Source organism: Convolutriloba macropyga, chromosome 6, assembly GCF_964194025.1.
Source record: "Convolutriloba macropyga chromosome 6, txConMacr16.3, whole genome shotgun sequence".
NCBI classification, from domain to species: Eukaryota; Metazoa; Xenacoelomorpha; order Acoela; family Convolutidae; genus Convolutriloba; species Convolutriloba macropyga.
This window is the reverse complement of record NC_134473.1, coordinates 25,683,765-25,705,392: the sequence shown is the minus strand read 5'-3', so window position 1 is coordinate 25,705,392 and position 21,628 is coordinate 25,683,765. Positions and strand designations below refer to the sequence as shown.

The 21,628-nt window shown below is 34.6% G+C and overlaps 1 protein-coding gene across 2 annotated transcripts; it reads left to right on the top strand.

Annotated features, from left to right (window-relative positions):
• Positions 1-3,576: 3,576 nt before the first annotated feature.
• Positions 3,577-14,323, top strand: LOC142340893 (uncharacterized). 2 transcript variants are annotated; one of them, XM_075391665.1, is made up of 5 exons: positions 3,577-3,714; positions 3,783-3,824; positions 7,857-7,994; positions 13,722-13,817; positions 13,872-14,323. In XM_075391665.1, exons 1-5 carry the CDS (start codon positions 3,627-3,629, stop codon positions 14,201-14,203), a joined length of 696 nt encoding a protein of 231 aa, XP_075247780.1. In that variant the 5' UTR covers positions 3,577-3,626; the 3' UTR covers positions 14,204-14,323. The 2 variants fall into 2 exon arrangements, with proteins under 2 accessions (XP_075247780.1, XP_075247779.1); XM_075391664.1 differs by having other exon boundaries at positions 3,579-3,714; positions 13,722-14,322.
• The last annotated feature ends 7,305 nt before the right edge of the window (positions 14,324-21,628 follow it).

The window sequence follows — 21,628 nt, the reverse complement described above, 5'->3', positions numbered from 1 at the left end:
CCCCCCCCGACTGAAGTAGGTTGCAGTTGATTAGAGCTTCCACTTGTCGTTCGAGAGCAATTCTTTCGACGTTTAGTGGGTTATGTTTTTTTGAGCTTTTCAGCGTGCTGCGTATCTTTTGTACGGTGACCTTTGTTGTCGGGTTAGCTGTCTGTAATCCATGGAGAATAAAGCTTGATTTCTTTTGCAAAATCAGAAGAGTTTTTTGTTCGTTCGCTTGATTAAATTTTTGGTCACACTTGACTTACCTCACTCTCAAAAATGACTTCCTCATTTTGAAATTGACTTTTCCTTTAATTCAAAGAGATAAGGTCAAATGGGTGTCTGTCACTAAATGAATTTTCATTGAGAGCAGCTAATAGATGCAGCAAAAACTTATACAGATTTTTAATCAAAATATAGCATATCGGCCTTCAATGAAATGATGAATTTTTTGGGTCCGTCCTTCAGACTGTTTTTTTAGACTACGGGTCTACGAAGCTATTGCAGCTATTTTCTTGCAATCTGCACATATGTTTTTTATTTCGTCGTCGTGATTTTCGTTACGACCATACGACGTCACATCCACTTCAAATCTGCTTTTTTTCATTCTTTCATGCAATTTCAACTGAAGTGCGTGCGTGACGTCATTTTTCGCTCTTAGTCGAGCGAGTTTTTTGTTCATTCGCTTGATTAAATTTTTGGTCACACTTGACTTACCTCACTCTCAAAAATGACTTCCTCACTTTGAAATTGACTTTTGTTTACTTTAATTCAAAGAGATAAGGTCAAATGGGTTTGTGTCATTCTAAATGAAGATTCATTAAGAGCAGCTAATAGAGGCAGCAAAAACTTATACGATTTTAATCAAAATATAACATATCAAACTTCAATGAAAAGACGAATTTTTTCGGTATGTCTTTTTTACTTTTTTTTTTGAGACTGCAGATCTACAAATCTATTGCGGCTATTTTCTGGTAATCTGCCAGCTATGCTTCAGCGACTGCTTCATATATGAAAATCAGTCGGGTTTCTCAGGAAATTGAAGAGATGTTTATGCTATCAATCAGTTTTAGAAACTTTGCGGTATTTTTTGCTTGTTTATATCCGCAGGTTTTTCATTCGTGTGAGAAGTTATTTCATACAAAATATTTGGATTGTATTTGCAATGAGATCTGTTTACACATTGTGGTCATTTCTGAAGTCAAATTAAAATGGTTATTGTAGAACTCCGAAACATTTAATGGAACTAAAAAACCTGGAAGCTCTGAGGGTGACTGTTGGGCATTTTTGAAAGATTAAGACTTCTGCCTCAGGTGCGACAGCTTTTCAACTGTCTAATTGCTCACGAATGAAGTTTGAATGCAAAATTGTTCCTTGATAGTTTTTGCGTTTTTCTTGTAGAACATTCTTTGACTTAAGTAACTTCACAATTGAGCTCTTCATTTTTAGTGATCTAAGTTTCGTTGGTAATAGCAATTTTGAGTGAAAGGAAATCAAATCCAATGTAGCTGAGTGGTTCAAATGTCAGACTGCCAATCTAGATGTACGGAGTGGGGTGCAAACCCATGTGGGGTCCTTTTGCATCCATAAAATATTTTTAAGCTACACCCCCCTCTAAAGAGCAGTTGATCAGACATAAGTCGGTTTGTGTTTTGTTTTTTTTTAATAGCCGCGAAGCGATAGCTGAGGCTATTATTGGCCTTTTCGATGATTTTGGCCACGCCAAAACAGGAAGTGGAGCGAAAAAGCGAGTGGTTTTGCGGCGTAAAATTTTTTCGCACTAATTTTAAATGTTAGTGATAAAACGTTGTTTCAACTAAAATTCGCTTTCTCGTTAGTGGTTTTTCTGTTCGCATGCGGCATTTTCACTTTGATTTTTTTGTTTTGATCGGATTTTTTTCTAAGTGGTTCCCCAATCTCCTCATAGTCCAATCAATGTCTAGTTTTTTTGTTTAGTCAATGAAAATTCTGTCAGTTATAGGTTAGGACTTGTTCTGTTGTTTTTTTTTATTTCGTCAAGATCTTTGTTGCAACCATATCACGACAAAATCACTTGAAATCTGCCTTTTGTTCATTCGTTCATGCAATTTCAATTGAATTGCGTGCGTGAATTCATTTTTTACTCTTAGTGGAGTGAGTTTTCTGTTCATTCGGGAGACTTCCCTCACTCTCAAAAATGACTTCATCGCTCAAAATGAATTTTCTATACGTTATTTCAAGAATACAAGGTCAAGTGCGTGCATCGGTATAAATGAAGGTTATTTAAAATTAGCTGATAGAATCTGTAATAAGTTATACAGATTCTTTATCGAAATGCACCATCTCACCGTATCGAAATATGCCATATGTTTAATGTTTTTCAGACTGCAGATCTACAAGTTAGGCGACTGTTTTCTGGCAGTCTGCCAGCTAATTCAGTACGTTGTCATGTTTGTATTAAAATTATGGTGGTCTTTTCCAGATATATAGTGACTGAGAGTCAAACAAACTCGGAGTTCTTTGGTTGAACTTGGTTGTTTTAGGAGTTTAGTTGGTCTTGAGATTTAATAGAATTTGATTTTCTGTTTGCTAAAAAAAATTGGGTATCTTTAATAAAATCCTTGCCCATTTTCGTTGTTTTTCAACATATTTTGCGTATTTAATCTCAATTAGGTTTTTAGTAATAATTTTACCTGATCTTTTTTTAACCTAGAGCTGTAACGAAGGATTTTTTTAAACCACGACTTGAGAGTTCAGGGTTTTATACATTGCAATTTTTACTTGAAAAAATTATAATTTCGTTCCTATGTTTCGTTGTTTGATTTTTTCATTTTCTTCCCCTTTCCTCGGTTTTCTGCATATAGTGTTTCTCTTGTTTTTTTTTTTAAAAATATCAGAGGGTGGTCAATTATTGATTTTTTATGTTGCGAGTGTGTTTGGCAATAATTGTTTCGAAGGCGCAACTTGAGATGAAATTTTGCCGGTTTTTCCCAGATATTGTCTTTGGCCTTTCTGATGTTATCCTTCCTCTGTTATTAATTAATAGTAGATTTACTTAGTAGGTTTTTCTATTTTTTGTGCCTGAAGAAAGGTGCACTTCGTGTCGCTTCCGGAGTCTTCGGCTTTTTTTTAAAAAAATCTTTTAAATCATTATCATGGTTTTTGAAGTCAAATCCGAAGTGCTTGTGGTCACGCCGAAAGCGGAACTGGAGCGAAAAAGCAAGTGGCTTGTTTGATTCAATTTTGATTTAAAGTGAGAAAGCGGTGTTTGAACAAAAGTTCGCTTTCTTGATTGATTTTTTTGTTCACTTGCGTCAATTTGACTTTCATTTCTCCTAATTTTTCAATTTTAGAATTGGATTTTTTGAAAATTGTTTTTGCAATCCATTATTATCCGTTCTAGTCAAGTTGTTTGTTCAGTCAATGAACACTCTTTGAATTGTGTTAGGACTCGTCCTGCTTTTTTTATTTCGTCGTCAAGATATTTTTACGACCATATGACGTCACATTTCTTCAAATCTTTTTCATTCGTTCATACAATTCCAATTGAATTGAGTGCGTTTATATGATTAAGTTTTTGATTTACTTACTCTCAACAACTAATGCTATTGATAGTTAAAAAGCGATTAAGGTTTTCATTGAATGAACTTTCAGGTTAATGAACAATGGCTACTGATGTTCAGAAACTTTCAAATGATCAGCTGAGAAATGAGTTGCTCAAACTGAATGCCTCAAACGTAGGACCCATCACTTGTAAGTGTATCTGCTACAATTTGATTTAAGTCCAAGTGTCTCAAAAATATTGTTCATTTCATTTTCAGCCACCACCAGAACTGTTTACGAGAAGAAATTGATTCAATTGAGTAAGTTTCTTGAAATGTTTTATGATGCGTGTGTTATTGCAGTTTAGTTTCCTTTTGTTAAAAATTCCAACTCTGTGAGCATGCTCTCTCCAATTGTTGCACTATTATGGACTTATGCTCCAAAAATACTGATACTACAGGCCTCTTAGTAAAAAAAAAATTGTGATCAGTTGTAAATTATCGGATGAAAAAACAATTGCACCTAGTTGCGAAATAATAATCAAATAGTAAACTAATATTAATCTAAATTTTTCACGTATTATGTTCTTTAACTAGTCGAAGTTATAAAACTAGAATTATTAAATAAGCAAGCTAAGCTAAATATATACTATTGATGAAAGTTGCAAGTTAAATGATGGAAATGCCGCATCGCTGAAGCCGCGATCATTTTGGTTTGGTTACTGCTTTGAAATGCCTATCATGGATTGGCTCCACTCTATGAATGATAGCAATTAATTACTTTCAAGCAAAGTTCATAAAATTCATGCTGACAGTCAAAAATCAGTTAAAACCTGAACTTTCTTTGCATTTAAAAATTCATATTTTAACTTTATACAAGATTACATCAATGCTTGGACAGTTTTTGATCCGTAGGCAGCTGTATTTTGAGTCGCACGTGAATTGTTTTAACTTGCTCATAAAGTTGTTGAATTCACAATGCAAAATCTTGTTCAAGAATATGGAGGCATGAGCAAGTTGAACAGATTTCCCATGTGACTTATAATTATAATACAGCTGCCTATGTAAAACTGGCCAACTTCTATCTGAATTTCCTCTGTTAGTAAGTTTGTCAGTTTATCCGAAAATAGATGTGTTAAAAATTTTGATGATTATGCGTCGATTGATCTAAAAATCGAAGAATTGGCTAGTTATATTGACTAAAAGTGGCTTCTGAAGCAGGCAATTAACCATGAAAAATTGAATTTTTACGTTTAATTTTGTCAAGGACTGCTTTTGGATTTTTTGGGTAAATGAGCTTTGCAGCTTAACTGAATTGTGAGGTTTTGAGTTTATGATGACTATGCGAAGATTGATATACAAATGAAAACAAACGGCCAAAGTTAGTCTGACTTAATTTGTCTTCAGAAATGGTGACGTTCAACTATGCCGACGTAATACTATGCCGATTATAAGAGTGCCGAAAATTTATTCAATTTTTATCTTGATTAATTTCTTAACCAATCACGTTAATTTACGGAGATGACGCAAAAAAATTATCGGCCAATCACAAACGAGAACCAATTTCGGCATTCTTATAAAACTTATTGTTTATTAGAAATCGAAAACTGCAGAAAGACAAACCTTAAGTAAACAAAAGTAATTGCGGGCAATGGCCATGCCTCAGCGGACCGTGGGACTTGATATGAATCTATCACAACCGAACATGTGATCAGCGTACCCTGAAAGTTTTTTAAATTTACTTTAGATGCTCTTGATTTCACAGAAAGACTCTTTTCATGATTTCGGCACTCCTGAAATAAATTTCACTTTCGGCACTCTTAATAACGTCGGCATAGTTTTATGTTATCTCAGAAATAGAGAAATAATAGGCACTTTTGAATGCAAAATTGCGATTACATTTACTTTTGCCAGTGAGTTTAGATATCATCTAGATCTAGCTTACGGGATCAATAGTGTAAAAAGGTATGTCAATAATGGTGACCGGACAATAGATCGAAAGGACAACAGATCGGAAACAGAAAAATTGGGACAATAGATCGAAAATTAATCTTTATCTTATTGGTTGAAATTAAGCATTATTTAAGAGCTGCAATATAATTACCACATTATGGCCATGCCTCGCGAGGGTGGCCGCCGTATTGGCCGACAGGGCGTTTAGCCGACAACCAAAAAATGAGAAATTTAGCCGACAATTTAAGTAAAATGAGCAAATAATTTTATTTTAAAGCTGTGATTGGCCAATTTAAAACACTATTTCGTAAGCGGACAAATATACCGCAGTTTTTTCATCGACTATTGGAACGAAGGTCTATCAACTAGCGTAACAAAGGTATTTAACCACATCTGGCCATGCCTCGCGGGCCATGGCCATGCCTCAGCGGCCCGTGGGACTTGATATGAATCTATCACAACCGAACTACTGAGACTTTTATGGACCAATGAGACTTTTATGACCAATTATGATAAAACTGTCGGCTAAATTTCCCATTTTTCCTTGTCGGCTAAACGCCCTGTCGGCCAATTTTCCTAGCATCATCACAACCGAACAAAATATCACAACAGAACATGTTATATGCTGTATAATATATGAGCGCTCAAATCTGATTGGCCAGGCCAATACGTAACTTGAATAATTTAATTTTCGATCTATTGTCCCAATTTTCGCTTTCGATCTGTTGTCCTAGCACCGTCAATAAACTATCCAAACATTGGAGAGTTAAATAAACTTTAAACTTTGAATTTATTTTGGGCGGGGAAATAAGGTGAATTGGCTAAATTTTTCAACTTTGTGGAAATTAAGCAAACCCATTTGAAAAATTTATGGCACTTCAAAATCCACTCGACAATATAAAGTAGTCCCCTCCAGAACGTTATTTCATCCGCTATTTATAGAAGACGATCCATTACATAGTGAATCATTGTGATAAAATAGCTCTTTAGATTGTAATTAGTATGCATCTACTAAGCTGGCGGGGAGAGAGAACGGAAAAGATCTTATTTTGTTGTCTCATGCAAAAAGTTCGAAGAAGAGAACACATAAAGCTTAATTATTTCTTCGAACTTTGGTGTAAATTTATCTCCCGTGCCCTCGGTGCTGTTTGATTCCAAGTTTGTCTTAACAACAAAAATAATCTCAATAGCTTTTTCTACAGATGTTTGGCAGTAATGCGGTAAATGTTGCTGAATTAATTTCAACTCGAGCGAAGCAAAATTCCGGATCATTTGAGCAAAATAAACTTCATATTACCTTTTTGCGACGTATTTTCTAGAGTGAAGACAGGTTTTGTGAACACTTGACCACTTTACGTTGTTTAGGTCTTCTTTTGTGACCAGAACACGTTAAGCACCCCACAGTTACGTAGCACGTACCATTACCAAGTAAATCATTTTGTATAACTTTGGCAAGTGCGCTTGGAGTTGCAAATACTATGCTCTCAACTGTTGCAATTGTTATTCGCCTAATTTTTGCAGTTTTTATAGTGAAAACTTTCCGCTAATGTCTACAAAATTTTATTTTGACTAATCAAGTTTTAGCCTAATATACTACCCCCTTGGCCCGAATCATTTGATCTTTCAATTGACGTTTCAGACTTGGCTTGTTTTTGTGTGATCCGAAACGCTTCTTTTAAATCTAAAAACAACAACTCAATTGCGCTCGCTTATTGTTGACTATTTACATAGTGAAATCAAAAATTCTGACCAGTGTACTTAACTTACGCAGTCTACAACGATCCCCCGTCCTTTGAGAGCAATTCGTTCTTCTTGAGTTAATTTTTGCTGTTTTCTTGTTGACTGTTTTCTTGCTGACTTAAGCATACGTTCGCATGATTTTAACTCCCTCTGCAGAAATGTCAATGTTACTGTATATTATGCAAGCGAATGAATGGTTGCATGACAAAGTACCCAATGCCAAAATACCCAATGCCATTATACTCAATTTACTTCCTTTCATCATTCCGTTCAATAGTCCGATTACAAATTAGCACTCGGTATTACAAGCATTTTTTCTCATAATTAATCTCGTACTTTAATCACATGTTCGGTTGTGATAGTTTCATATCAAGTCCCATGGGCCGGTGAGGCATGCTCATGGCCCGCGAGGCATGGCCAAATGTACTAACTAAATGCTAAATAATCGGTCTGATAGACAAAATATTGAGTATATTTTGGGCATTTTGTCACATTGGGTATTTTGGCATTGGGTATTTTGTCCTGACACCGATTGAATATATAAAAAAATAGTCTATTCTAAATTTTCCTCTGTTAATCATTGATGTTTGGCTTCTTAGTGTGTTTTTATATTGAACAGTTCCACGAAATGCTGAGTATGAGATATTGTTATTGTTACAGGAGGTGTGTCAAGCAAAGCCTCCGTATCTCCTGTCAAACCGGATGATGAGCTGAGAAAAGAGTTGGCCAAATTGGGAGTCACCGTCGGTCCAATCACTGACACCACCCGAAAAATGTATCAGAACAAATTGAAAACATGTTAGTCGTTTTCGATCTCTCTACTTCCATTTCAGCTGCATTTGTATTTTAATCGCTCTCAAACAAAGTATGAAGCATTTATTTGAATCCTGTTAACCTTTCATGCTAGTTCTCACTTGATTTTACTGACCGTTTTGACATCGAGTGACTTTTTTACGCTTCTCGTTCAGACATTTTAAGAGGCCAATCAAAGCTGTGCCGAAATTGGGTTGATTTTCGCTTTAAATCTTGGTAGAAGTCTATAATAAGCTCTAATCATTTCATTTTAAGACCTAATGAAATTATTGTCTCCCAACACATGACATGACTGAACACAACGCCTCCGAACACGGTCATGTTTGAATACAACGGTTCCAAATTGATTTCAGTGCTGACGCGGTTTTGAATGCAATGGATTGGGAAACAGCAGCTCTGAGATGAACAAACCAAGTGGCGCAATTTAGAATAATTAAAAATTCTGCAATAGGATCCCGACAAGTATACTTAAGTGGCTCATACGATCATATTGCCCCTCTTGGCCAATTGTTGGAATTGAATTTCTTAAATTTTTAGAAAATATAGCACAAGTACTAACCTTGCGATATTTCTCAGAAGTTTCGATTTGGATCAGAATAAAAGTATAATGGCTAAGTAAGTTAGGACTTAATAGGCGGTTTATTCAGCAAATTTTTATTTTGATAAGTAATGGCAGTTCTGCCTTTCTTCCAACAGAACATATTTAAACTTTTAATGAAACTTGTAATTCGCAGATAAAATTAGAGGTTATTTTCCAAATAGGGGACGAACTTGTTTTAACTATATGGGTTTTTAGGCGTTTTCTCAAATGATAAGGTTTAAAAATAATTCTCGGACTTGATTGTATCTTTATTATGTACAGGTATATATGCCTCTCATTTCTTGTATTTTTTCAGAGCTTGTTTTCGAATTTAGTTTTGTATGTAGATCTTCTCCTTTCTGTTGGTAAGACGGAGAGTCAATCAATACTTTGATTCGGCTTATTTTGATGTAGTTTTCTTAGTAGGCATATGCACTTGATGTTAGCAGAAGCACCTTAAGAGAATTAAAGTCGCCTAGAGGGCTTACTTAGGGAAAACTTAGGAGTACTTAGGAGTTATTTTCAAAATTTATTGAAATTTGGAGGCTACGGCTTGGCCCACCTTAGCTGAATTTTAAACTCTACAGTTTTGGTCTTTACTCGACTTGGATGCATGATCAATTGTTTTGAATAATCTTAACTGATTTGTATTAATATTAAGAACTTGCAATCGACTTTTTTCTGTTGAATATCATCGTAGATGAAGTTTAGCAGACGAATCACGAAAAAACAAACAGTGAACCATGCTACATCCGTAGGCAAATGAAACATGAGTTAAGCGATGGGCATCTAATGAATGCATGTGGAGAATTTTATCGATGCTGAGAGTTTCCGGAGACTCTGAAGGGTTAAAATTATCTACGCCTGAGATAAGTGTCGATCGCGATACATTTTGTTTTCCTTTGTTAGCAGCATTGAGTTGTCAGCCTTTCGAGTTTTTCAGCAGCATTATGTAGCTTGTGAATTTGAGTAGCTTAGTAACAAGAGCAACGTACAAAATTCGTTTATTGGTCTAGCCGAGGAAAAACAAAAAGACATGAAATTGAAAGTCTTGATATCAATTTTTTGTCTAAATTTTCCCTTTTATCAGTGTTCAGGGTAAAGTCAAAATTACTAGATCACTTCATAAACAGATAGATATCAGTGGGAAGATTTTCGTTATGGGCATTGATACAACTCAATGGGGAAATCAAGATTAGTGCCATCAGCGTAAATGAGTTATAACGCGCGATAATGGTGAATGAAAAATCAAAATTTAAAGGGCACCCTTGAACAACGATTCTGGGTATAGTTTTTTAATTATAAAAAGCTCAAACTGGGTATGTGTGTTAGTGATTTATCGATTAAAGACAGATTACAAGTTCCATAGCGTTTGAGAAGGAAATTGAATTTGTGACTGCGTGATATGATTACAATTTTCTCTGTCCCGTGAAATTATTATTAGTAATATTAGAGATTAATGTCATTCTGGAAACATGAACTAATAATATCCAAAACCTCAGCTATGGTAAATTCCATAAAAATTGCTAACTTGAGATATATTTTGACGGTTTGTTTATTTTAAAAATATTTTTTTTTGAACAAGTGACTGAACAAGCGAGAGCGATTAATTGACTACTGGAAGAGGAGTTTTGGTATTACGGGTTTCTTACAATCCAAAGATCTGGATTGTATTTGTGCGCTGTTTTTTGCGACTCGAAGAGGAGTATTGGTGGAGCATCTTTTTTATCGGTAATTTTGTTGGAATGTATTTGAAACAGGAAATGAAATGCGTAAATTCAAAGTGTTTAGCTCAAACTGCTGAAAAAAATTGAAGAGCAGAGAAAAGAAAATGGTTTTGCTGTTCATGTCTTTTTGAGAGTGTGTGTGTGTGTGTGAGAGAGAGAGAGAGCGAGAGAAGGTGTGAAAAAAATAAGCTGAGCGAGTTTGAGCACGTGCGCTTTTTCGAATCCGTTTTGTTAGTTCTAAATCCAAGATTTTCAGTCGAAGGCGCGTCTCTCAATTATCTAATCTAATATTCGTGCGTTCGGAAGCATTTTTGATCATCTGAAGTAAATAGTACACTTCAAGACATTTTGCCTTTTTCAAGTTTTTAGGTCAGTTTTTGCACATTTCTTCAATTTTTATTGCATATGGTGAATTTTGTGGTTGATATTATTATAATAGCTTTGACTGTCTTTCATTTTGAATGAGATTTTACCGATTTATGTCTTCCAAGTTTTTGTTTTTTTTCTGTAATTATGCTTTTTGCTGTTGCTACTATCAATTGACACTTGAAAGCTAGACATTGCTATTTTCAAGGAAATAAACTGACATCATTTTTTTCATGATCATTGCTTGGGAAAATGCATGTTAGAGTATTTTGTTAAAGATTTGGTTAATTTTTTTTTGTTTTGTCGTTCATCTCTTTTTCTCTTTAATTTTTTCTGTTCCTCATTTTTTCTTTATGAAACTAGTTTGATGGGATTTCTGTCAATTGGGTTTATTTATTTTTGCAAAATACTTGTTTTTCAAGGTATTCAGTCATTTTTTTTCTGGTTGCAACTTAAAGTAAATATATCAGATGCTATATCATTTTTTTTTCAGTTACTTTTCTCCTGTTTATTTCTGTTATTGTTTCCATACGCTAAGTCTAATAATGTATGTGAATTAGGTATATGAGGATGGCCATTTTTCTACTTCGAGTTGTTTCCGGATTTCTTCAGGCTATGTTTGTTATAAGATCTGCTTGCACTTTTTCTTTCTTTAAAAGTCCAATTATAGTGTTGAATTTGGTCACGCTTTAGTTGTACAGGGAACAAAAAAGCGAGTAGATTTGAAGCCTAATTTTTTTTCGAACTACCGTTAAAGATGGGGTAAGAAATGGATGTTTGAATGAATTTTCGGCCCCTGAGAGCAATTTGTTCTCACGTACTTGTTTGCAGTGCTTTTCTTGGGTGCTTTTAATATGATACATGTGGTCGAATTGCGCCTATTGGCGTTTGCGTTAATTCTTCAACGGACAGCTAATGCTTTTTTGACTTTGACACTCTTTGTTGTCATAAAATGTTAGTGATTTTTTGGAATTTTGCCCTTTGTAATTGTGTTGTCTTTTCACTTAGTCTTAATAAAGACAGGTATCATTGGTTGCAAATGAAACATATGTGAATATAGTTACTTGTTTGAATTCATAAAACCGTTTTTTGTGATTTGGTTACTTTTTATTACAAAATAATTTTGCATGGTTGTTGCTTATCTTGTGGTCTTATCGCTTAGTCTCAAAAATATTAATTCTTTTTGGCATTCTATTGAGGCCGAATTTGGGTCAACATTTTGGCTAGAACTTATAGGTAACGTTATCACTGAGAGAGATACCGTTTCTTTCTGAAATGCCTATGTGAGTTTGTAAATCTTTCCTTCATTTGTAGTTCTATTTGGCTTTTTAAGCCATCACAACTGCTAAAGGATATTTTATGACTTCATAAGTTTTTTCTGCTTGATGTTTATGATACTTAAAATTGTTATTTTTTTCTTTTTTTACTCTGCTGACTTTCAGAAAAGTACTCTTTTTTTGCAAATTTGTCGTTTTTTGCCTGTTTCATTGTCATTGTTTCGCAGTGTTGCGAACTCATTGTAAGGATGGATATTGGCCATTTTTTCATAGTTTTCTTTGGTGATTCCTAAAACACTAGATCTTTGAAAAAATGTCTAATTGCTTTTCGATTTTGTAGTGTTGCTTATATAGGGTCGTGAGCTTTGTTGAATGTCTGAGTTTAAAGTTGCTGTAAAGATGATAATTGTCAGCTCAAAAGACCGGCTATTTCTTGGATTACAATTCACAACTTAACCTGCTGTTTTTTTTAGCTGAAGCAAGGTTAATTAATTGAGTTTTGACTTCTTTCTTTTCAAACTTTTGCCTGTTTTTGAAAATTGACTTGTTTTCGATGATTGGACTTTAACAGCTACTTAGTTGGTTAAGGATAGAAAATAATAACTGCTGGAAATATTCAAAGTGAACAGGTCATTTTAGAGTTCTTGATCATATACAAGTCTCTCCTATTATCTTAACTACAGAACATCCACCTACATATCGACCCCCAACTACCTACCCCACCAACCCTCCTACACTTATCTAGCCCCAAATCGAACCCCCCTGGATACCCATCCACCGACCGCAATTCAATTTACCCCCTCTAACTACCTACCCCCAAATACCCAACCCGCGCAACAATCTACTTCTCCAACTATCTACCCTCCACCAACTCTCCGTAACATATATAACCCCCCACACCTATCACCTACCTAACCCCTGAGCACCTATCTAACCACCAACTTAGCCCCCCCCACACGCCTTACCACATTCCTAACTAAAAATTGGTTGTTTCTAACTTTTTTTGATATTTCTGAAATAGGTAGGTTTAGTAGTTTTTATTGCACTACTCTTCGAGTCGTCTCCGGTATTCTGTCGTCTGTTTTTTATGCAAACTTTTCTCCTGAACGTTTTGGCTCTTTAACTTCTTGAGTGACTTTTCACACTTGTTCATAATTTTTGAGTGATCTAAGTTGCTCTCGTTGGTAAATGCGATTGTGAACTAAGAAAATCAAAAGTGTTGTATCTGTGTGGTTAAGATGTCCGTCTGTCAACCTGGAGGTCCGGGGTTCGAACGACTGTGGGGTCGGTTTTTTGCACTCATAAAACATTTCTAAACTACACCCCTCTAAATTAAGTTGACCCCATCTGTCGTTTGAGAACAATTCATCCGACGTAAGTCGATCATTGGTCTTTGTTCTAAACAAATAATTAATCAGCTCTTTTCTGAATTTCGGAATTAGATGCTAAATGTATCAGGTTAATTTGAGTTCGATCTAAATCCGTAAGTCCTTCTTAATAAGTAGCAAAGTTCTTTAGCTCATTGGTAGGTGAAATTAGCGTGGCTTGTTCTGCTTTCTCAGTTAATGGTTAAATATTACGTCACTGCAAACGTCTGCTCATTATTAAACGGAGCTTTGCTAATTTTTAGTAAGCTCGAATTGGTGGTTTTTCCTAAAGCGGTTTTTCATGATAATTGCTTGATTTGAAAAACGTCATTTGCGCCAATTAAGGAAGCTGAATGAATTTGATAGTTGTTACGGTACGATCCTTGTTATTTCAGTGCAAAGCCAGTCACAGAAAACGCCTCCAACCACCAAAACTCCACCAACAACAAAAACTACACTAACAACAAAAACTCCACCAACAACGAAAACTCCACCAACAACGAAAACTCCACCAACAACGAAAACTCCACCAACAACGAAAACTCAATCAACTACAAAAACTCTACTAACGCCGACACATTCTACAAAAACAAATGCAACTAAACCTGCGCCTCAAGTTAAACACAAGTCGCAATTTAGTGTCAAACCAAAGACCTCTTCGGTTGCCCAGACACAGGATGACGATACCTCGGGAAAAGAGGAAGAGTTTCAAATGGAACCAGTTATGGATTGGGAACAAGCCCCGATTCCTTTGAAGGTAAGGGGAGGAAAAGGGTTCGGGAGACGGGAAAGTAATGAAGAGGACGAGGAAGGTGGTCCACCGATGTTATTCTTCGCACACCAAAGTGCGCATGTTGTTTCTGACTTTAGAAGATGAAATCATTGTAAAATTGTTTCCACTTATTAAACGATTACTTGGACATTAATTTTTATAAGTGGTCAAAATGCCGAACTGTTTCCCCGTAATAATTGAAGTGTCTTTGCAATCCTTTTGGCTGTAATCGGCCACATCAGTTGTGAGGCTTGAACTTCATGATACGAGTTAGGGTAACTATAGCGTTAGGGGTGAAAATGAGAAAATCAGTCTTCCTTTGAATCTCCAAAATATTCAACCTTGGGTGATTGTATGAATTCTTTGATATGGCTAAAGTAAAAGTTAAAGACTACTAACTATTGCTCAATTTCAACGAAACAGTTCCATTTGTCAAGATTGCGCTAGAAAATCATATCATATATTTACTTCGTATTAAATTGATAAATTGATCTATTAATTTAACTGTTTGCGTTCAAATTTTTCTCACAAAAGAGTTTATGGTCACAAGTACTTAAAGTTCATCTGATGAAAATACTGGTTATGAAAATGGATGCTTCATAAGTTGCCAACAGTGTGCGGATAGCTGCGAAATTGTGACAGCCATTTTTGCTTGTGCGCGTAGTCTTCGCGTTTATGTGATTTTGTTCTAGCTACTGACAAGGCGAACCGCTCGCCAGTTGTTTGAGGGTAAATCGCCCGACTTTAGTCGGTTGTGTTAAATCTGTTTGAATTACTGTATATTCTGGAAGCCGTCTATTTCAAAACAACTTCTTTCAAACATTTCGTTTTTTGGTTCTCGTCGATTTACGAAGTACGATGGTTCTGAAACAAATACTGTTCTGTTTTTTAACCAAATTTAACAGCTGCCAGAGAAACACGTGCACTTGTTGACGGGCATGCGATTGCAGAAACAACCGCACAGAAATCAGCTTCATTTTTTGAGTTTGAAAACTGGAAGGGGTCGTGCAGTATAGGTTGCGCGATTCTGCTTGAAGTCATTAAGAACTTCCGACGTTTATCGAGAACCGCGTAGCAGTTGGAGATGTTAAAACGAAATTTCGAAGAGACTTCAGTAGAGCCACGTAACCTTGCTTAAAACACGCAACTTAAAAGTTTTGAAATGACGAATGTGAATTTCTGGCTATATTTTGCAACTTCTAGCATTTTAGCTTCTGGTACTATAGACTTGACTTTCGGCAATTTATAACGTTCGTGGGTGTTGTAACCCTTGTGAAGAAACACAGAAGCCCTAATATTACTAAAAGTAACCTTTCTCAAAATATTTTGATGGTGCAAGATAGCCATTCAGCCTCGCGTGGGGAATACTTTGCTTAGATATAAAAATCAGGGTTCGCACGCTGAAGTAGAATGATTAGGGTTTTGTATTGCAAAATAAGGTGTCACAATTCAAACTGATCACCACCTAGTTTTCATTTCTCAAAGAACCAAAGAAATATCTGTCACAGTCCAACAATATTTCGCCTGTTTCAGGAATTTCTCGTCATTCCGTTTCGTTTATTGGTCAGTTCTTTTACAGACACCAACCCTCGGTGGATCAATTTTTTCTCAGTGAAAAAATGATGAGTCATCGTTTCTGTATCAAAGATAAAATGCAAAATCTAAAATTGAATTTTTAAAGTTTGTCCCAACGATAATTTGATATCTTTTATAAATATCAAATCAAAGCACTGCTCTGTTTTCTGTCCCTTGGTCCAACAAACTTCAACAATTACTTTTTTCAAATAAAATCAATTTTCAAATGTAGAGCAATTGTTCAGTTGTATCTCTGCGAACAGGATGTATGATGTTCTTACTGACCGAAAACTGATTTAAATGCTTCGAAATCGAAAAAACTTTGAATTTTGTTTTGAAAAATAGTTCACCTGAATTCTCGCAATAGCTAGTAAACAATTCTTATCCCGTGCGAATTATTGAGCTCAAATAATATATTGAGTGGCATCGGTACCTAATAAAAGCTTCAACAAAACAGAATAGCTTTGCATTTATCACTCCATTGTGTGGCGAGTGCTTTTTTAGTGATAAAGTACAAAAAATTTATATACTTTCTGCTGACAATTTTTTCAACTGCGTGTTCTGGCTTTATTCAGCTGTGTTCAAGCTAGGATTTATCTGTTCTCTTGTTTATCCTTTTACTGTATTTACACAAAATTATTTTATCGAAATTAGTTAAATTATTTAAATTAAATGAGAGTAGAGCTATTGATTTAATTGATGGTGTCATTTCTTTTCAGTTTTTCTTATATCTGGGCTTTTTCGTGCTAGGAATTTGGTCACTTTTAATCAAATTGTTAAAATTAATTATATTTTGTTTCTATTACAAAGCACATGTTTCTAGGTTTTCTGAAATTGCCGTTCTTTGCAGACTTTTTTTTCATGCTTTGCTCTGCGTACAGTTTTCGAGAACAGATCAATGTAAAAACGTTTTAACCAATGTAAAAATTTCCTTGATCGATTATAAAAAGTTTAAACTTTTCCCCGAAGTTATGTAAGGCACTTTTATTTATGCGTGCACTATAGTTACACAATTTCGTTCAATCAAATTTGGATACATCATTTAAATAAAATCAGAATAGCTGTGGACTTAACATAGGGTGTTTTCTTGGAAGCAATTTGCTCACTTTTATCAATTTTTTAAAATCTTTTAATTTTTTAAAATGTATTACAAAACACTATTGTGCAATTTTTTTTCGTAACACGTGTTAGTTTCTAGGTTTTGTGAAACTGCCATTCTTTGCGTAGACTTTTTCTAACCTTTGTTTACGTTTTTTAAATTTCCTCTGCGCATGGCTTTTGAAAACGGACCATTGTTGAGAGTTTTTTTAACCAATGAGTTCAAAAGTTTTTCTCTGAAAAAATTTTTTTCCCTGAGGATTTTTGAGTGTTGTTATTTGTCCGCTCCCTGTATCTACACTAATTTATTGCCATATATTTTATCGAAATTAATTAAATTTAAATAGATTGAGAGTAGAGCTGTTGATGTAAATTAGGATTTCATTTTTTGTGCCAGGCTTTTGAGCTTTCTCTTGCGAGGAATTTTCTCACTTTTAATTAAATGCTTTTCAGCTACCAACACCAAGAATTGATTATTAAATTTTTAAATTGTCGTATGAAGTAACACTATACTAACGGCTAACTGATGCCTTTTTGATAATGTGTTCCATTTCACTATATTTATTAAATATTAACGATAAAAAATAAAGCTCAGTAAAGTTTACACCTACCGACGCGTCAACTCGTTCAATATGCAAAAAATCTTATGAAATAATTTCTCTGAGCAACTAAAGGTGGGACTCGATGCGTTGCTGTTGTTTGCTGTAATTGCTACTTTCACTGTCTGTTGACGTCAAGAAATTGAACGGCAACACTCAGTGTTGTTATTTATCAAATGGGCGAGGATTATTGAAGTTCAAGAACTTTTTGAAGGTCTGACAAGAATTTTTTGTCCTAGTCTGCTCTAAAAAGTATTTTTAGTGCTTGGATTTTCTCAGCATGGGCTGCGCGACACAAGGCAGGTATGGCCTCACTTGGGCTAAATGCTGCTCTCACAATGCTTGATTATTTATCCGCCTACAATGCTTTATCCTCCCTAAATGTGGCTCCAAACCAATGATCAAGAGTATCACAGAATTCTAATTACAATTATCATGAAAAAACTATTAAAACTTGAAACAATATCTAAAAGCTAAGGGGTATTATATCCTTCCTAGCTCTTAAGTTCTCCTGTAAAAAAAAAGCAGAACAGTAATTCTTTTTGCAATTTCGTTGCAAAATATTGATTAATTACCATTTGATGCTCAGTTATCTACCGATTTTTAAGAATCAGAAAAACAAAGTTAAAATGAAATTGAACCTTCAAAATTTTCCGTTTTAAATGGAAAAAAGTTAAATTATTTTAGTTTCATTAAGTTCTATAAAAAACCACTTTTTTTCAAATTGCTTAAGTTTTTTTTTGAAATTGCTATCCTGTGCTGTTCGTTTTCTGACCTTCGTTTACATTTGTCCTTAAATTTTCTCGGCCAACAATTTTTACAAACAGATCACTGTGAAACGTTTTAGCCAATGAGTTTAAAATTTTTTATCAAATTATATTTCAAAACTATAATGTGCAGTTTGTTTACATAACACATATTAGATTCTAGGTTTCATGAAATTGCTAATGTTTGCATAGACTTTCTCTGGCTTTTATTTTTACTTTTCTTTATTCCGCGAATATTTTTTGAAAACAGATCGCTGTTAAAAGTTTTAACCAATGAGTTCATGAGTTTTCTTTGAGATATCTCGAACGTTTAGTTTTCCCTGAGGATTTATCTGCTGTTCTTTGTCCGATTACTGTATTATACCAATTTTTTGGCATGGGAAATTTTGCCATTTGTTCTTGCAAGGCTTTTGAGCTTTTCTCTTGCAAGGAGTTTGCCCACTTTTAATTGAATGCTTGTCAGCTACTAACACCTATAATGATTTATTCAAATTTTAAAATGACGTATGTAATAACATTATACTAACGACTAACTTACGCCTTTTTGACGATGCGTTCCCATTCATGATATTCATTGAATATTAAAGATAAAATTCAAGTCAAAACGTTCAGTATCCAAAAGATCTAATGAAGAATTTCTCTGAGCTACTGAAGATGAGGGTCGATACATTGCTGCAGTTTGCTTTAAGTGCTATTTCATCTGTCTGTCGACGTCAGACAATTGAGCTGCAACACTCAAGTTTTGTTATCAAATAATCATGGTTATATCGAATATTTTTTCTGTAGTGAAATATTACTTGCTGCTCTTTAGAAAAGAATTTTTAGTGCTTTAATTGTACCAAGATGAGTTCATCGACACAAGGCAGGTTGGCGCACTGTTAGGCTGGAAAAAAGGGGGTAACAATACACTTACGGCAGTGAAGAGTTGGGGACCAACTAATTGTTGGAGAAAATAAAATCAAAAGCCTAAATTTTTTTATGAGTTTATCCCATCACAATGCTTGATATCCTCGCTAAATATTACACTAAATCAATGATTAAGGCTATCATAGAATACTAATTACCTTGCTCCTAGCATAGAAACCTTCCTGCTTTTTAGTTTTCTTGGAAAAGAATCAATGAATCCCTGTGCTCTCAGCATTTATAGGGCAAACGATTGAATAACAGCTTTTTCATGCTCAGTTTTCTACAGATGTTTCACAAGCACAAAAACAAATGTTTGTGTGAAATTCAACATTCCAAATTTCCTCTGTTGTAGAAGAAAAAATTGTTAATCATTTTATTTTAATTTATTACAAAACACTGTTATGCAGTTTGTTTTTATTATCTAACATATTAGTTTTTAGGTTTTGTGAAATTATCATTTTTTGGATATATATTTCTGGCCGTTGTTTTCATTTTTCCTCGACTTGCTCAGTGCCTAATTTTTGAAAACAAATCATTTTAACCAATGAGTTCAAAATTTTTTTCTGTGGAACATTTAAGTGTTCCTTTCAGTAAATGGCAGAACTGATTATTTATACTACAAACAATTTATTTGACATTTTAAATTTTTGATCCTGAAAACTTAGTGCCTGCAATTTTTGCATGGTTTTCGCCTGGAGAACTTGATTCACATAGACAAGATTCTTAAAATTAAAATTCAATAGTTTCCATTTTTAATTTAGTGTGGACATTGTTTCTTTTACTTTTAGTGGAGGAAGCAAAAGCTACAGCTTTTTGCACTTTTCATGCAAATGAACGGCTTTAAGACAAGCTGATAGTAATAAGCATATCTTCTTGAATATGGATGACATACTTAACTAGAGTGATCACACTCTTATGGAAATATTTCCCGAACTGCGGAAGAAATATTGACATTCTTTATTAAATCTTTCACAAGATTTTTGTATATTTCTTGTTTTGGTCAACTACATCAGAAGCTATTAGGTTTAATACTCAGTATAAAAACTTAACTAATCCTGAATCCCCGTTCTATCACAAGTTAAACCCAAAAAGAAATTGTAAGTATAATGTCCAATCTGAAGCTGTTTGAAAGTAGATTTAGTCGACGACACAAAATGCGCTCCCAAGGTATTTCAATTCAAATGTTTTTCCTTTCGGCAACACTCCCACAGAGTTATTTAATTACGAAGCCTTTCAAAACTTTATGGACTTTTCACAATAAAGACTTCAAACAATTAACAGAGAAACAACTTGGCCACAGAGAAAAGGAGTCCCATGTTTTCTGTGTCATTCGGGGGCATGGCTCTGTGTACCACACATACCTGCTCTTGTTCTGTATCTGTAAGTCGATGATTATTGAAAAATTGTAGTGTGGCAATTAAGTGTCTAAATTGTAGGTGTCTCTAATTTTGAAAAGGAATGTTCATATAACAAAACAGACACTGAAAATCCATGGCGATCACGCTGTTTACTATGGGCGAGGTGCTGCAAAATCCAGTCATGATAGAATTTATGATAATTTGTCGAAATCATACCCCCCCCCCCCAGAAAAACAACAACCTGGTATCAAACAGCAATTCAGGGCCAGAAACTTCTTGTCATCGTAATAAAAAACAGGCATGCGGGCGGCCATTGATGTAACCATGAATGCTTTGGAAAAATCTTACTCAATTGAAAATCTGTCCGTGAAACCTAATCATTCTTTTAGAGCAGTTATGGTGGTAGTGAGTACTGTATTGGAACATATTTGCGGGCTTTAAAAACCGATATGTCTGATAATGATTACTTGAATTCTTTTATTATAGATGCAAAGCTGAGCTGAGCTATATTGCGTTGATCGTAGTTTTCTTTTTTGTTTCGTCGTCTGATGCTTTTTTTTCTCAATAACGGCGTTCGCGTGACGTCATTTCTCACTCACTCTATCAAAAGTTTTTAGGTCATTTGCGTGATTAGATTTTGATCATACGTGACTTACTTCACTCAATAAAATGACTTTTACACTTTAAAACTTTGCTTTAATTTGAATTAGCTTGAGGTCAAAGGAACTCATATGTGCAATAAAGGTTCCTACTAAAAAGGTTTTTGCGGAGTGAGTTTTAACAGGCACTATTAATTTATCGCTGAATGTTTTTTACAATTTTTTGAGAGGCGTCGATAAATTTTTCACCTTATGTCGTTGACTGCGCAATTCTGTTTCGCAGCTATTCCGGTAATCTGTCAGCTATATTTTTCAATTTTGCAAGCTTAATTAATGATACGTTTAAGTGAGATTTTGTAGCTTTTACTGTGAGTTTTATAACAGATACTTTTGTGAAGTTTGTATTGATTTTTGAGTTTGTTTTATTTTATTACTTACCATTGCGTTTTATTTACTAAGTGGCACGTTTTAAAAACATTTCAATATCGGTTTTCGCGTACGAATGCATTGGATTCTCGCTAGGAATGTGTTTGAAGTTTTTGGTAAAATTACTAACTTGGTTTTCAGCTAAAATAAGCAACTAGTCGCATTTCAACTACGAGTAATTAGGGAAAATTCTTCATATCGG

Coding starts and splice junctions, on each gene's coding strand:
- LOC142340893 (XM_075391664.1), top strand. CDS start 3,627: ATGGCTACTGATGTTCAGAAACTTTCAAATGATCAGCTGAGAAATGAG. Junction 3,825..7,856: donor GAAGAAATTGATTCAATTGA/GTAAGTTTCTTG, acceptor TTATTGTTACAG/GAGGTGTGTCAAGCAAAGCC. Junction 7,995..13,721: donor TCAGAACAAATTGAAAACAT/GTTAGTCGTTTT, acceptor TTGTTATTTCAG/TGCAAAGCCAGTCACAGAAA.